This window comes from Amblyomma americanum, chromosome 3 (genome assembly GCF_052857255.1).
Source record: "Amblyomma americanum isolate KBUSLIRL-KWMA chromosome 3, ASM5285725v1, whole genome shotgun sequence".
Taxonomy (NCBI): Eukaryota; Metazoa; Arthropoda; class Arachnida; order Ixodida; family Ixodidae; genus Amblyomma; species Amblyomma americanum.
The window spans coordinates 203,961,568-203,978,303 of NC_135499.1; the positions used below are offsets into that span (position 1 = coordinate 203,961,568).

Below are 16,736 nucleotides of genomic sequence, written 5' to 3' on the forward strand. Positions count from 1 at the left end.
AATGATTTAGTTATAGTTTACAATTTTGAGTCTGACTTTGCTGATGTTGCTTTTTGAACTTTTTGAATGAGTTTCAATTACGTAACTGCGCCTTAATTATTCCGCTCAGCCGGCTTCGCTGGATTGTTTGCTGGCTTCGCTGACAACGGCTTCGACACCGGCACATCGGGACGTCGGCTTGAACGTAAAAAAGCAAACTAGAAAGGGGTAGCAACGAGACTTGAGCCCTTGTTAACGCACCAGATTGGTCCAAATGAGCTATTATTTGCCTCGCGGGCTCACCGTCGCAGACCCCTAGAACGCAGTTTACTCAAACTGAAGCCTCGGAATGACGGCGATTGTAGTTTTCGCTCTCGTTTCGTGCATATCGTTCGGGGCTTGCTGCTTACAAGACGACCGCGATGTATCTCTCAGCATGACTCCATGCCTGAGGTTGTGCGAGTGAGCGTCTATCTTTGCAAGAACATCCAAGGCAAGAGCTCCTCATAGGTAAAGCGCAATTCCAAATTACATCATAGATATAGATATCGTTGGTTATCATATGAAAAGTTGTTGCCAGGTGCGGCTTTGGCAGACGCTTTGCTTTCCACTGCTTGCTCTAGTGAACTGAACTTTGTTGCGTACGTATATTCTTGCCGTCACTTTAGCTAATGCCTGCAGAAGTGTTGCACTGTGATAATTCTTGCGTGCAGTTCGGTGCGAGGAAACGTCTGTGAGCGAACCTCGACAAAGGCCTCGCTTAATCGCGCAGAGACCTGAAGAGGCCGGAACACTGTCATTAACATTTCTGGACTCTCGTCATCTTTTCTTTTGCCCTCTTTTTTTGCTGCAGGATTACGACAACTATGGAGAGCGAATCTTTGGCGGAACGCATTTTGCAAGATCTCGGAAACGTCTTCAAAAAGGAGCCGTTCGTGTACGTATTCAACTCTTTTCAGCACTAAAATCCGCGTACTGTTCGCATGTGTTGCACTGAAAATTGCGCATAGTGCTCCAGTGATGCAAGCTGTTGCTAACTTGTTGGCCATTACATACGCAGGAAGGAATTCGACGTAGTGCCAGTCAGCAACTCATCCTGTAATCGCAGTCCAGTTGTGTGTGTTGACGGCCATTTGGCTCTTGGAAGCTGGTGTGTGCCCCACGTGTACGGTTATGCATACAATAAGTTGATTGAAGCACGCAACAATATTACAAGGCATGGTGAGTAGTTGCGTTTGTATGTGGCTGTTTCTTATTGCCACTTTGTGCCTCGCTTTCAGTCAACATATTCTTGTGCCTTGTTTCACCTGTACCCTGCATACAGTAATGAACTTATTTCATAACTAATTAGCTCATGTGCTACAATTAAATATTAGGTGTGCAAGACAACCCTTTCTTTTCTCTTATTGCATTAAAAGACTGAAAGGACCCCTCACTAGGTTTGAAAAGTTATAAATAAGTGCATCTTGCAAATAGTGCAGCTATGATTTTCATTGCAAAAGTATTATAGTAAGGCATGCAGTGAAATATAGTGAAAATAGAAACAAAAGCATGCTCGAGCTTCCTGTCAAAGCAGCCTATGTCCTTCCATTCAGTGATCTTTGAAATGGCGCTTCTGTGCTATGTAAAATGGTGTTCAGTGTTTCATTGTTTGACTGTCAAGATTAACGAGTGGTGTGGAATCTGTCTCAATGCTCTTTTTCTGTGCCATGCATTTTCAGTTGTGAAAAAGCAAGTACCTTACCTTTGCCTCTTTGCCCCTTTGCATTTTTTTAGGCCTCTAAACCGCGTCGCATTTGCACTTAATTTGTTCATTTGTTTTGTTTTTGTATCACAGCTCTGTCAAGCACTTGCATGCACATTGTCCCAGCTATAAGCTGCAGCGGCATTCTGAACCCACTGTTCTGCACTACCACTCTCAGCAGATCCATTGTAATAATCATATTTTAACCTTGTGTGCATTCGGGTGATGGGTGTTGGCAAACACCTGCCATGGTCCAGATGTGATGTACGGTTTCTTCTGGGGTATCCCCTGGGGAGGCATAGATTTCACTCAGGGAAGCAATTAGCGACATCATTCCTGATTTGAGTTGTTGCTCATTTCAACCTTTCCCTGCCATCTGCTAGCCATCCTGGCTGGCTAGTAGAGCGATTTCCCTAGACAGGTAGTGGTGCTGCATTTGAGCCCCACAGTAGGATGAATTTTTGTTCACACAAGATTTTAAGAAAGCTGTGTAACTTTTTTTTTGTAGCCATATGGCTACATTCATTTAGGTGGTAGTGACTATAATTACTTACATGGTTGATATCTACTCCACCTTGCTTGCAGAGGGCACAGGTTTAACAAAGCTTTTGACCAGATGGGGTCGGCGGCCCTTTACTATAGCTTGCTGCTTGAAATATGCACAGCACACTTTTAAGTCTGCGATTCTTGGCTCATACTAGAATCAATGTGCACTTCACAGAGAAAGATGTCATTCTCGGCTGGTCGAGAATCGTGATTCTCATTAACCCAGATGTCCAATTGGCCTGGAATATCAGGTGGGTGCATAGTTTTCTAGTTGCTTATATGTATCTTTCTGGGCTGGAGAGATTTGCTCAATGGCACAATTACTTACTTCCCTCTAGGAAAGAGCTCTTTTTGTGCAAGCAAACAACATTTCAAGAGGAGCTCAAGTTTTCCCAGCTTGTCCTGACACGAAAGCCAAAGTGTTCTGAAGTTTTTTCACACAGGTAAGCTGAGACATGAACTAAAGAATATGCATTGTGCAGTTACAAAGCAGTGTACACCCATATCTTTCTGCATGAGTTTGCATTACTAATAAGCTGCATCAACCAGCCCATTATTAACATAAAATATAGTTGTGTACTCATGTCTGTGCAAAACATATGAGATATTGTCCTGAATTTGTTTTAATATGCAATGTCACAAGTCTGTCGCAAGTCTGTCAGCTATCTACTCTAAACCGGGATTGCTGCTTGCTCCATGGTCATCATACTGAGCAGTAATTGGGGCTTGGGATGCTTGGGCATGAAGTATAAAACTACATTGTCTCAGCCAAGGCTGCCACATAAAGTGACAGCTTAGTGAACATTATTAAAAATAGTTACCAAGAGGAGAACAGAAAAAATGAATGGACTAATGTAATGCAAGAGAAACTTTGGCATGTACTATCAAGGACCAATGTAAGTTAGCCCGCTTCCAAGTTGGAACCATGCCACCCTGCATGCGGGTGCCACCTGATGATGTACTCCTGGTGTGCGTCATCAGGTGTCACCCGAAGTGCATTGTCAGGCGGCGCTCGCACGCAGTGCGGTACACTTGAGAACTTGGAGGGAAGTTCAGTTGCTTTTTTCCTGGTAGTACCAGTTGTGCGCGTGTGGTGCCAAAATGAGTCTACATCTGAGATCACCAGGCAAACATTGCTATTGCAATGCAACTATTGCACATTCGGGCCATTTAGTTTAATGTCATTTGGTTTTGGCCACTGAGAACACAGTTCTTTGACACTTTCAGATGGTATATACACAGTTGTGCACATGGCACTCCCATCATAGTAGTGTTGAGTGATTTGTCGCTTATCTTATTCCTAGTTTCTTGCACTATCTGCCACTGGAGAAGGTAGTGATCGCATGGTCCCTCGACTGCCTCTTTCCTTCACTTGTCAGAAGCATGTTGCAATTTTGCAACCATCTTGGCTTTTCTTGCACAAATGTGGGCATACCTGTAAGAACTGACAGTGGGTGTTTCACATTTCAAAACTAACGTGCTTTTTTAGGCTTAGGCTTACAAAACTGCTAAGGCAGAAATTTTTTAAAATGGAAATGGTGAGCTGTGTCTGAAGGGTTAACTGTAATGCGGGCAGAACTTTTTCAAGGTTGCTTTGTTTTATTTCATTGTGCCTCATTATTTGTAACGATCTGGAGAGGAATATTGCTAATCCAAACTAATTTAATTCCACCTTCCTGTTTAGACAAACAAGTGCTTTGGTCCTGTTAATACCACAGCGAGCTCGAGTGTATTTAAAAGGCACGCCTAATACAAACATCGCAGATATTAAACAAATTTTCGGTCCCCTTCAATTTAAAATTATGGAGAGTTGGCTCTATTGTCACCTGAACTGTGCAATACTGGTAACCCTTTTAATATGGTGTGCCTGTTTTAGGCGATGGCTCATGCAACACAACCTACGAAGCTACACCACCGATCGGGCCAACAACATTCTACAGGAGGAGCTCAAGGTGTGCCTTATGGCTGCCGAGAAGTATCGGTGCAACTACTATGCCTGGACGTACAGGATATGGCTGATGGACACTTTCGTCCATGGTAACCCTCTCGTGAGTAAGCCTATCTCTACTGTGAACGGTGTTAGATTTAGAACAGGGCGACCCTATTCGTTAGGGGAATAGAGGGGCACCGGTGTGTATGCACAGAATGCTAACGCCCCTCGGGTCTTTAGGTTAGCGAGCAATGCTGATCCAGAACCAGCAAATAGTGTGGCGCCCTAATACCTGATAGGGTAAGGCAACATGGCGGCGTCTGGCAAGGGGGGGGGGGGGGGGGGGCCACTTGCCTTGCCCTCAATTCGTTTTTGTTGCTTCACTGTGTATCGCGTTCTTGGCAAATGAACGATGCGCAACAGTTTTTATTTGTGTCAAGATGCCCATGGCACAAAACTCTAGTGATGAAACACCGATAATACTAAGACTGATTCTGGATTTGAACAGCTGCTAGGCTTGGCGAGTATTGCTCGGTCGCCATGGAGATAAAGATGCCAGAACGCGTAGGATGTTCAGTTTGGTGTTGCCAGGTTACAGACTTTTGCCTTTAATGTCTTAGGATATTTTTATTATTTATTACTGCTTTTTGCTGATGCTGATGCAATGAAATGAAATGAAATTCAGCTAGCAAGATTTACAATTTAGCATTTCATTTTCATCTGAAGTGCTGCTGCTAGCAGGTAACCTAATCTGGATGCAGTAGGCCCCTATTCTAAAATTATCATAAGTATGCACCGCAAAGCTGGCGTAGGTAGTGCAGATAGGGGGTCCCTAAATTTGAGTCCGCTATACTAAAACTTCATTGTCTCTGTGTAGTGCCCCTTGTGGTGCCGGGCTAGTTGTACTGCCATCCGTAGCAGTCGAACGGCTATATCCTTGGCCCACATTGGCAATCTCTTTTTTATGCTGCTAGTATTCATGAAGTGGCTGGAGGCTGGGAGGAATAGCATTAACGCAAGCTTGCAAGCAATCTATATTGATGTGATCACTTTTTGTAACATTGATCCAGGCTCACAATCAGACTGTAATGTGCAGCTAAATATGAGCTGCTTTATTCTTCTCAGCCAAAACTGAACTAATCCAAGGCTTTTCTTGAGATCCCACAACCAAACTTCAACTCATCGAAAGGTAGTGAAATCTTTAACTAATTGTGGAGAAATTAGGGGAAAGTGATTGTAATCTGTTTTGTTCTTTCAGTCATCCTTATGACAGAGAGGGTATTGTGGAAGCTAAAAATATACTTGTTAGTTTAAAAAGGAGAAAGGCAGGTGGGCTACATGTTTGCAGAAAGTGACAAATATGGGAATATGCAAAGTTGGATAAATATTCGAGAACTTGATAAAACCAATATGGTGACAGTAATTAACATAATATGTGTATGAATACTAACATCTGATTATTTCAGATCTAAAAAATAAGAGAGTGCATTATAAAGTTCAGTATATAAGTATGATGTGCTAGTGCAGCTCTCAGGCAAGCTGTGGAGGAGCAGACGAGAAGATTTTGTACAACTTTGGCACAAAAGAGTTTCCAGCGAGTGCCTTTCTTCAAGTGAAAAGATTACCAAGCGCCACCCAACTTGTATTGCAACAACCTCCTTCGATTTTGATTACGATACATTTGAAGCAAGCGAGGCATGTTTTAAAAAAAAATTCGATGTCTGTTGCAGGATATTGCGAATTCTTTGTTCTCATGTCGCGGAATTTAAAACTTTTCACCGCAGGAAATTAATAGTCTTAACATTGATCACAGCAGGGGAACCAACCTGTGATTGAACTTCTGAACTGCTGTCCATATGTATCAGCAGCGTGAACACAAAAAGGAAGAAAAGGGAGAAGATAGTACAGAGCGCTGACGCTGCTCCTTGTTCTTCCTTTTTGTGTTCGCGCTGCTGATATACATATGGATCGCAACCGACTAGCCCGGCAGGTGGTGTAATTCTGTACTGCTTGTTTGATTATTCTAGATTAAGAGGTTAATAGTTATCTTGGCTTAGGCTATTGGAGCTAGGCACTGTTATCCTATGGTTAGCCTTGAGAGGCTGCGTGCTTTGCAGTGTGCAATTCATCATACTTGTTTGACTTTGACTTGTTTGATAGTCAGGCAAGCAGTTATCACTGTTATGCATTATGCACCGTGGGGAAGGTCACGTTTCATAATAGGGTGACGTTTTTCTACACTGTGTTGTTTTTTCAGCGCTGGCTGTAGATGGAACATTTTGTGGGATAAACAGCTTCTTGTCGGTATGCTGTTGTAGTATGTCAAGGCTGATAGGCTCCCACCCTCACTTGCTCACAAATAATGTCTTCCAAGAGGGCCTGCTCAAAAGGGGTGAGATTTGTTCAGGCAGGGGGTCCTCTTGACCCTGTGCCATCTGTGCTCTTGTGCTCCAGGTGTGCTTGGGAGTCTTTGCTTTCTTAGCCAGGGCAGTGCAACTGAGGCCATTTTCCCCCGGAGATGGCAAATAATTTGGGAGCTTGTTTGTGGTAACAAAATAATTCTGTTTTTTACCAAATATATGGGTGTTATATTTTTTTTACCGTGAGTATTAGCAGTTGCACTACCCTCTTTAAGGACTCGTGCGAATTTATTATTCTACTGCTGACCTCATTCAGGGTTTCCTGCCATAGCAGCTCCATTTCATTCCATTCAGGTTAAGAAACTTTATGTGGTCAAATTAATCCGGTGGTCTAGGTGTGTAGCTTCGGCATGTGAAAATACAACAGTCGGGACACTAGCTCTGGGGTCCATGGCAAAAATACTGTTGCTGTGGGCAGTTTATTTGCGAAATTGTACGATGGTGGCGACACCTGTATATGTTTTTTTTGGCCTTTACTAGCTTATGAAAGCTCTTTTTTAGGTGAAAGTAGTGTCTTTGTTGTTAGCATGTCGTAATCATGGATAGAGACCAACTTCATTTTGTCTTCAGTCTCCTTTTAAGCAAACATCACACTGAGCAGCACGTGCATGGGGACAAGCATCTCGGCAACTAGTGTGGCAGTTGCTTTTTGCACCGGGAAAAAGCTGATTGGCAAAAAAAAAAATCTGCGCAGATGCTGGAATCCGAGATTCAGCTAACGCGGGAGTGGGTCCGTAGCCACGTGTCTGACTGCAGTGGATTCCACTACCGGCAGTACCTGCTGCGTCGTGTGGGGAGCATTCCATTGCTGTCCAAAGAACTAGCTCTGTGCGAGGAGCTGTGCCTCGCATTCCCCGGTCATGAAGCCATCTGGATGCACCGGCGCTTCTGCCTCTGGCAGCTGCATCCGGCTCCTGCCAATGGGGAGACGCAGGCTAAGAAGGCCCGTGGTGCCAGCAACTGGGCTGAAGCCGAGGAGGTGTTCCTGCAGCGAGCGTCGGGGTGTGGCGAGTGGCAGGACGTGCTGGTGTCGCGCCACGTCCGTTGGCTGCGCAGCGTCTTGGGCTGGACGGGGACGGCACCATGATGGCAGCCCTCGTCACATGTGCTGGGAGAGAAATGGCTGTGATTTATCATCTCAGGAGAGGCTCCTGGAGTAGTCAGAAAAGGAAGCACACCGTCTGTGCACAACAGCATCCCAGGCTTGTGCAGTCGTGCCAAAGAATGCACACAATGGCCAGGTGTGCAGGGACAGTCTATCGGATGCACCTTAGTCACAGTGCTACTTGACTTTTGTGGCTTGGGAAATGATCGGTGGTGCTGCTTGTGCATCAGCCTCCGTCAAATAAGTTTGTATCAGTTGCCCTAACGAACAATATGTCTGCATGCATTGAAGTTATCTGCTAGATGTTGCTAACTGTGAAGTTTTTGCTTGCATGTGGCAGTTACATGTGCTGTTGCACATGGAATTTGACTGATGTGGTTTCTTGACACAGAAGACCATTCCTTGACATACAGTAGTCTTGACACGCAAGACCCTCGCGCTAAGTGTGGCTTGGCTGAAGAGCCCTTGTTGCTGGTAACAGCTCATGGGTCACCTTTTGAAGCTTTTTACAGCCTCTGGTCAGAAGAGAGTCTTCACACTGCAGGAGGAGGACTCGGGGCCTGCAGAGAGGTAGTGCAGTCATGGAAATTGACGTGCACAAGGTAGCATAAGCAAGAAAAAAATGAGTGCGCTTGCACGCTATCTCTCCAGCATTTCAGTGTGCAGGCCTAGCATTCATCAGGTGCTCTCGTCTTGTTCTGATGAAGGCTTGGAGCGTGAAGGGAGTGGCCACTGGTTTTAAGGAACAAGCTGAGTCTTCTTGCACACATGTGTACAGCTGAGCACCATAGCAGAAAGATGAGCAACAAAGCAGTGCACATTTGTCAGCTTCAGTAAGCACTCTGTTCGCAGTACATGGGTCCATGGTCAGGTGGATGACTTCGCGATGAATGTGGTGTGGCATGTCAGTAAGCAACAAAGTTGTTTTATATTGTGTAGAATATGACCTAAACTGTATTCGAACCTCGTTGTATTGAACTTGTAAAAAAGGTATTAAAAGAATTCCATATAGTCGAAATTCGTAATACAAAATTTTGTCAGAAACTCATGCATGAGCAGCACAGTTTAGTCAGTGAAGAGATGATAATTCACGCGACCCTAACTAATGAAAAGGGGAAACTTTTTCAAAAATTTTAGTCATTTCAAAAGTGCTTGTGACGGTTCCGAAGACCACAAAAAACCGAGCTCCATTTAGGTTGGCTTTTAACCCAGCACAGCTAGCACACAACAGCGGCTGGTTAAGTGCGAGTTAGGGTGGCATCCCCGCATTACAGATAAGTTGCATGAAAATTGGTATCATCTCCATGACAGAAGATGTGAGCTCTGGATGGCTGCTGTAAGGCTAAAATGTTTGCTGCTTCTGAGGCACCATTTTCAGGTTCGAGACACTCCGTGCTGCTGTATCCCCCAAAGGGGGGCTGTTGGCGAGTGCAAGATAAGAACACTAGTGTACTGTAGAAGTGCAAGCCTAGCTTCCAGGGGGTAAAGCTGGGACTGGAAAGTGCTCCACACCAGGCTGCTGACATTGTCCATTTCTCACTGTGGCTAGAACAGTTTTTTTCAGAACAGTTCTTTTCAGAATGTTCAGAATTTACACCCTGGCTGATGGAAATGTGCACAGGAAACGACCATCTGCAATTTTTACGCAGGTTAAAAATGATTTTGAAACACATTTATGTGCCCAAACCATCTAAGAATTGGATTTCTAACTGTATTAAATGCATAATCACTGTGGCATTCAAGGGGACACCCTTGATGTTTGTTTTGGATTTTTATGTTCAGATTGTGTTTTTCATTGTTACATTACCAGTTGCTCATGAGCTACCATACACAATGCTGCATCTTCATTCTTCGAATATTGCACCGGACACCTCCTTTTTCCTAGCTATAAAGCTAACCAAAGTACAGTTCTGAGGAAGGTAATATCAAAGGTAATATCAATGTAACGGCCACTTTCGGAGACAGTCTTAACCGGCATTTCCATAAAAGAGATGACAACGTTTGTACAAAGCAGCATTTTTATTTGCAGGTTTTTGATAGAAATTACAAAGCAACATTTTTATTTGCAGGCTTTTGATAGGAATTACTGAGCAAGTGGCTGAGCGCAAATCACTGTCATTGCATCAGATTGATTCAAGGCACCAATTCATTCACTCTGTCCTGAAACTCAGCACCATGGCAGCGTTCAAAGCTCGAAACCAGTGAAAATGCCAATCAGCAGGGGTTCCAAGTTTTTTTCTTGCGCAGACAGTTCGATAGTTCTCGGTAATTTTTTCATAATCACATGATGCACAGGACTGCTGCGCATATTTTTTTTTTTTTTCGGGAGTTTGTAGTAAAGCATAGATGCGTAAACACGCTGGTCAGCAAAAATTCAAAACCACTGCTATGAATTATCTATCACATTGTCGGCTCCTCCTACGCTGGTAAACAATAACCCCCTTCTTTTCTTTATGGACACCAAATTAAGTATGCTTGAGGCTTGCCACAGTATTTACCTATCGGCACCATTGGGATGTTACAATTAGTGCACGTAGTTTGAGCTCTACAGCAAGCCAGATCTATTGCTCAGGTAGTCGCCACTCTCTGTTTTGAATGCCTTTGTCCGGTAGCCCAGACAGCGGCATTCTGAGATGATTTGATGCTGTTCAGTCTTCTGTGCTTGATTGATACACGGCTAGTGCCGTGTGTGTACCATTCAGCATGCAGGTTTCTCGAATATTTACCTTCATATTCCTACAGGATCCAAACAAAGTATCAGCTAACAACATTACAGTGGATACACACCTTCATTAATTGCTACATACCATCTGAAATGTTTAAAACACAATGCTGTAGTTGTTTGCAAGCCACACAGCGGAAGAATATTTTTTCAAGACGCGAACGCGCAGTCGTGTGACTCCAGTTTGGTAATGGCTGCGCTCATGCGTTGCCCAATCGAATGCATTGGTTGAATGTGCATCTTTCCCTCTGGATTCAGTATATTAACTGTATGCTTGGTGCAAACACTGGACGTGCGACCACCAGTCCCATGCGTACTGCGGCAAAACCTACCTCCTGAGCGGGCACCGCTTGGCGCTGGGGGATACATGTATCCGTTTTTTTGGCCAGTTGCGTTTTGTATATCAAGTAAAATTTTCGTGTGTTTATTAAAAATTTTATGATGAGTTCAATGTAGCCACCAATTTCTAATTTGTATGTTTGTTATATCAAGGTTCAACTGTATGTGGCTTATTGTGAGAAGCGGTGAATGGTTTTTTAACTTTTGGCGCATGCATGGAGCTTTGCAGTGAGTATTCACAAGCGGATACATCACTTGAGTGCGCAGGCAACGTACTGTCTAGGCGTCAGGTGCAATTGCATGCCAGAGTGTGTGAAAATTGTTTATATTTTTCACCCTTAAAATCTCGCATTGGTATGCTTATTCAAGCAAAAGTGGTAGTGCATCACTGAAATCTGGTATTGCTTTTTGAAATTTTGTTGACTGGTCAATTTTTTAGATTTGGAGCCATGGTAGGTAGCCATTTGAAGCATACTTCGGTTTCAACCCAACATTCTGCTTTTGTTTAAGTTAGCAGGAATATCCATTCTAGGCTTTAGCTTCTGCACAAATGTGGCCCGGTGCCATTTTTCTGCAGCTGTTTTGTGGCTCCTCCACCAGCATACCCCATACTACCCAGATGGTATGAAGCCAGCTTGCATATTAGATTTATTTCAAAACCATAGGGAGACTCGCATGATGCTGCAGTAATTTAAGACCCCACAGAATTTAATGCTTTGCAGTCTTCGAGTTTTAAATGCAAGCCTCTAGGAGGCATCGTTATTGGTGCAGTTCGGTAAACTGGGCAATGTTTCATCATTTACAAGACTGCAACTGGACATCCTTGATAGCAGTTTGTTGCGGCCCAGTCAGATTTAAATATAGCTCACATGTTTGTTTAGTGGAAATGCTACCCACCTGGTGGTGTATGATATACTGTACTATGGAGGAAGCTCCTGAATTGTCATGAAAGGCCAAGGGTTTCAGAAGAGTTACTGCGGCTGTAGCCATGCCCACAATGTGCATCCATTGGGTTTTGTCACACCTTGTAAGGTTTGTACCTGGTAATCTGTCGGGTTTCACCGTCCATTTGGCTCATACCAAGTTCTCTAGTTGCCTTTTGGTGCTTTCCTTCAGAATATTATAGCAGTGCTCATGGCCCACTGCTTTATTACTTATGTAAAAGTGCTTGTATGCAGGCTTACACTTCTCTAGAACTTGTTATTGCTTAGTGGTCTCAAGGCCCTGTGGAAGTAGTGAGCAGGTATGGTGATGATTTTAGCATCACTCTGTTACGAATGGCACGTAGCACTTACGTTTGCCTCAAGTTTCTTGTAGTAGAGCTGTATACAAACTACCTATGTGCTTTGTTTTGTGATGGGCTGTATGGTAGCCCTCTGTAGCGAGATTCTTATGGCACGAGTCATTTTACTTGTGCGGCAAGGCAGCTTTGGACCTCTGTTTGGACATTTTGTTTGACGATGTAGTGGGTGAACTTTAGTTCCTTTTTTCACTGTCATAGTCATTGTGACGCCGCAGTTAACAAGGCATGCACAGCCTTTTGAAAAGTGTGTCTTTTGTGTGTAAACCCTTCTGTGCATTGATGTGCGTTTTTGTACTTCTCAAGTTGAAGTGTGTGCGAGACGTTTGGTCCATGGTTCCTTGCAGCTTGCTTGAGCATGCCTTGTGTTGCGTAGATAGCTTGAGCTGATTAATTTCCACAGGCAGTATGTGCGTTTACTCAGCACGAGGCTTTAGGTTTGACACCTCGATTGCAATGGTGATAATGCTGTTTAGTGGGCTGCCGGGCTCGTAAAGGCTTTGTTGGCAACAAACAAGGCCTCACTGCAAGGGAAGTTGCAGAATGTAGACTCAGTCACAGCGTGAGGAAGCATGAAAAGATACATTTGTGTCAGGAAAAAAAAAAAGCTTATTCGGAACATTCTGATTTGTTGCTGTAAAGGCATTTTGCTGTTGCTTTGGTGGCTGTTACCCATGCACACTGCATTTGATTGCATGCAGTGCGGTCCATCTGATAAAAAAAAAGATTTCATTCAAGCAATACACAGTCAGTCAGGAGTTAAACTTGCGACAGAAAGCTCTATTTACCATGTGTGTGCACAGTACAAAATGGTTGTACTTATCTGTTGTTGACCTAGCTGTATATTTTTACTTGACACACTGTGACAGAGGAGCCTATCAGTCTTGTTAAAATAAAGACGAGAGTGTTTTTACCTGTACATGGGTTGCTTTATTGTTCTTGCTGTCACCGAATTGAAGATTAGTTTGATACATACTGCAGACAGTATGAATATGCATAGCGTGGTGAGCATCAGCTTCATGCCGCATTGCTGCCTGGCATGTCGTGGTATGTCACACTGAGCTGGCTTGTAACGGTCTGCAGTAATTGAGGAATGACTTCTATACAAGTCACGCTTGAAAGCGCCATAGACCACTTCGATGAGTGCGTACTGACGTCCGACGGGGGCGATTATCGATTGCACACAATGCAAACGCGGCTGTACTCCAAATTGCTTAACATTTCGTTTGAAGAGCAAGGCCTTTTAATGTTACCCACTCCCCTTTGTTTGGCATCAATTTTTTCTTTTTTTTTGTGAAAGAATTTGGAAATAAATCAACGAATTGGTCCCTCAGGTCATAGCGATTGAATTTGTGACTTCAATCGTCGCAGTTTATGGGCGCACACCATTATTTGGCCAGCAAAGATGCAACCAGTGTAAGTGCAAGCAGCTTTCACTAGTGTTTCACAGACGCCGTTGAAGCGGACAGTGGTAGCGTGCTCATGCTGCCGGCGCCCTGCCATATTAGTAAGCTCTGTGCCGCTCTCTGCGTGTCATGACCATCGGCTATATTTTCTTGTATCCATGAGTTTAATTTAACAGCTTAATGAGCTTTTATAATTTTCTGCGCGATTGACATACATCGTTCTTATGCACGTGATGCCATGGGCGCCATGATGGAGCACCACTCGTAGCTTTCGTAGAACAGGCCGAAGCAGGTGGCGTTAAGCGGATTAGGAAGATGCGCTGGTTTTTCTCTGTTTCTGTTGTGTGCATCCTGACTCCTGCCACAGACGTCTGTGCTCGCCACCAAGCTGCGTAAAGAATCAAGTCTTCCTGTAAAGCGTGCACCACCGCAGGCAACGTTGCACTGTGGTGAAGCTGCACAGAGTAAAGCTGCGGGCCAAGGTTGGTGGTAGGGCATCGGATTTCTCTATGAAACGATTTTGTGGTAGAATTTGTGACTCTTATATGAAACTTTTTTGTGCCACATGCAGGTGGTTATAGCACTCTCATTGAAAACTTTTTTGATATAGCACTGTCAAGGTCAGAACGCCGAGATCTGTGTTCAGTTTCAATCAACATGGCCCCGGTACGGATTCAGGGTTGAATGTCTTTGCTTGCCCGGTGGGTGCGAATGGACGAATACGTGCACCCGGAATGACCTACCTTGCTGTGTTACTCCCAGCAGACAGGGAATGAAAGCGGCTACCTTTGTAGAGGAATACAGTGATGAGTTAATGTCTCACGTGCAACAGAAAATTTCTTGACATGGTGTACTCGCGTTGTTAGTATTATAGAAGGCATTGGCTGCAAGAGCTATCTCATTTAAAGCCGGGCATTGCGTCATGAGCCAAGCAAAACGTTAACTCCCAAGTTTCTTGACGCTCACTTGCGAAGGTAGAGAACGGGAATATAGCAAAATATGTCGCCTGGTGTGTGATTACCGCCCATATACATCAGCTACTAAGGGTTGGGTGCGCACCAAAGGTTACCAATCTTGATGCATACCAGAGGAAATGAACGTTTGGCATAGCGTACCGCGAAAACCCGCTTGTTATGCGAGCTTGAATAGAGCAGGAAAGAGGATCGATGGAAGCAATCAGGCTAGCAGTATCCGCGTATAATGCGACCATAAACCAACGGTCTACAGTGTGTCCCCTGCAGTTCAAGATTATTCATTTGAGTCTTTCTCGCTGTTCTGTGAAGCTGAGTTTACGATCGCCTTTCTCGGTGGTAGATATGCGCTGTAATGTTCATCGGACATGCTGTGCTGCGTTAAACATCCTTCGAATCCTTATAATTCGCTAAAATTTTATACTTCAAAAGCTAAAATAAAACATCGTATTATAGGCTGGTTTTCATAGGTCTGCGAAGTCATGGGTGGTTTTAATACGCGTCTGGAACCCTTCCATGGCCTATGCCTGTGTCCAAATGTCGCATTAAACCGGAAGTAAAGCAAACATTAGCAACGGCACTTAAAACTGACGTGCGATTCTGTTGCTTTCAATTGCGTGTTTTGAAAGCACTATTCTCGAAAAAGCTTGACAGCTGTATTGACAATATATGGCTCGACAGCGTACTCATCTCAGGATCGAAGACAAGGTACGTTTACGTTCCACGTGCTTGCGCGAGTAGTGCGCGCACTAAATAGCTTAAAAATACGCAGTACCTCCCAGAAACCTCGTTAATATGCTGCTTGAAATGTGGCAACTACTAAGTGCAGTATATATTTATTTCCAGAAATTTGACCATTGTATGATAATAATAATTGGTTTTGGGGGAAAGGAAATGGCGCAGTATGTCTCATATATCGTTGGACACCTGAGCCGCGCCGTAAGGGAGGGGATAAAGGAGGGAGTGAAAGAAGAAAGGAAGAGAGAGGTGCCGTAGTGGAGGGCTCCGGAATAATTTCGACCACCTGGGGATCTTTAACGTGCACTGACATCGCACAGCACACGGGCGCCTTAGCGTTTTTCCTCCATAAAAACGCAGCCGCCGCGGTCGGGTTCGAGCCCGGGAACTCCGGATCAGTAGTCGAGCGCCCTAACCACTAAGCCACCGCGGCGGGTGACCATTGTATGCGACAATATAGGAAATGATCCTATTCAAGACCAAGGCATTGAAACTAATCAGTAGGATGTTGGTCACCACGTTTAACTTGTGCGGGGCTGTAAGCGCGCAGTTCTTTCAGAATCTTTTCTTGTTTACAATAAAAGTTTGGCGGCTGGCTGGCTGGCGTCAACTCAAACTTTTTAACGACACACAAATTGGCTACGAGCGGTGGGAGGTGGAGTTGTTCACTCAGAGCTGCCGTTACAGCGCCAGCTCATTGACCAAGCCTGGCAAGCGGCCTTCGTCAACGGGATCCTGGAACTGGGAACACCGGCCTAGTAACCCAAAACGACCAATAAAATTTATTACTACTACCACCACTCATCTAGTATGCCCATACTGCAAAATGACGTGAGCTTATCGTCAGGGATTCTGTTACACCTCGTCACCCGTTATTACCCTGAACATTGTTGTTCAGTTCACAATATCAGCAATAGTTCCATTTTCAAAAGAAGATAGTTTGCCTTGCGAAAAAAGTCAGTATAGTGTATGAGTAATTATCACTTTTGTGGACATCAGTAACATTGGTAACTTGGGATAGCAGCCGAACAAAACAGGCTAGTATTTTACACGTGCTGTAAAGCAGATCAGAAAACTGTGCATTTCGTCTTTGCATTCATGTACGTTCCGGGCAAGCAGCGGAAAGCATCCGCGAAGGCGTCGACGAGCCGAAGTGCTGGGGAGCACGGGTCTTCCTCCTCACGGTCGAGGCTCGCTGTGTCGCAGCGCATAAAACACCAGGCGATGAACAACGTTTGCAACGCCGAGTAGCCGTCCATGCCTATGAGCGACTTGTTATCGCCTGTCTCCTTGAACGCACCTAGCAACGCTGACAGGGACGCCACCTCGGCAATCACCTCGTCGATGCGCGACTGCGGCAGCGTCTCAAACGCCTGCGTGACACACTGGCGCGAGCGGTTGAGCCGCCGCTGTGCGTTGGGCCAGGCGTCGGAGTGTTCGAGTGCCAGCCAGGCTGTGGCAAGGCCAACATGATCCCCTAGGGTGCCATACTTAACTGCAGGCGTTAAGTCTATGTGGTACATGGGAAACACGAGG

The 16,736-nt window shown here is 44.7% G+C and overlaps 1 protein-coding gene across 1 annotated transcript; it reads left to right on the forward strand.

Annotated features, from left to right (window-relative positions):
• The first annotated feature begins 129 nt into the window (after nt 1-129).
• Nucleotides 130-13,423, forward strand: temp (protein prenyltransferase alpha subunit repeat-containing protein tempura). The gene is made up of 7 exons (XM_077659729.1): nt 130-489; nt 833-916; nt 1,040-1,200; nt 2,445-2,520; nt 2,608-2,712; nt 4,146-4,317; nt 7,314-13,423. The coding sequence occupies exons 2-7, from the start codon at nt 846-848 to the stop codon at nt 7,704-7,706; spliced, it is 978 nt and encodes a 325-aa protein (XP_077515855.1). The 5' UTR covers nt 130-489; nt 833-845; the 3' UTR covers nt 7,707-13,423.
• Nucleotides 13,424-16,736: the final 3,313 nt, after the last annotated feature.

What these genes read in the sequence shown, in the direction of transcription:
- temp (XM_077659729.1), top strand. Translation starts at nt 846, where the DNA reads ATGGAGAGCGAATCTTTGGCGGAACGCATTTTGCAAGATCTCGGAAAC. An exon ending in TTCAAAAAGGAGCCGTTCGT is followed by an intron (nt 917 to 1,039) that starts GTACGTATTCAA and finishes TTACATACGCAG; the next exon opens with GAAGGAATTCGACGTAGTGC. An exon ending in CAATTGGCCTGGAATATCAG is followed by an intron (nt 2,521 to 2,607) that starts GTGGGTGCATAG and finishes ACTTCCCTCTAG; the next exon opens with GAAAGAGCTCTTTTTGTGCA.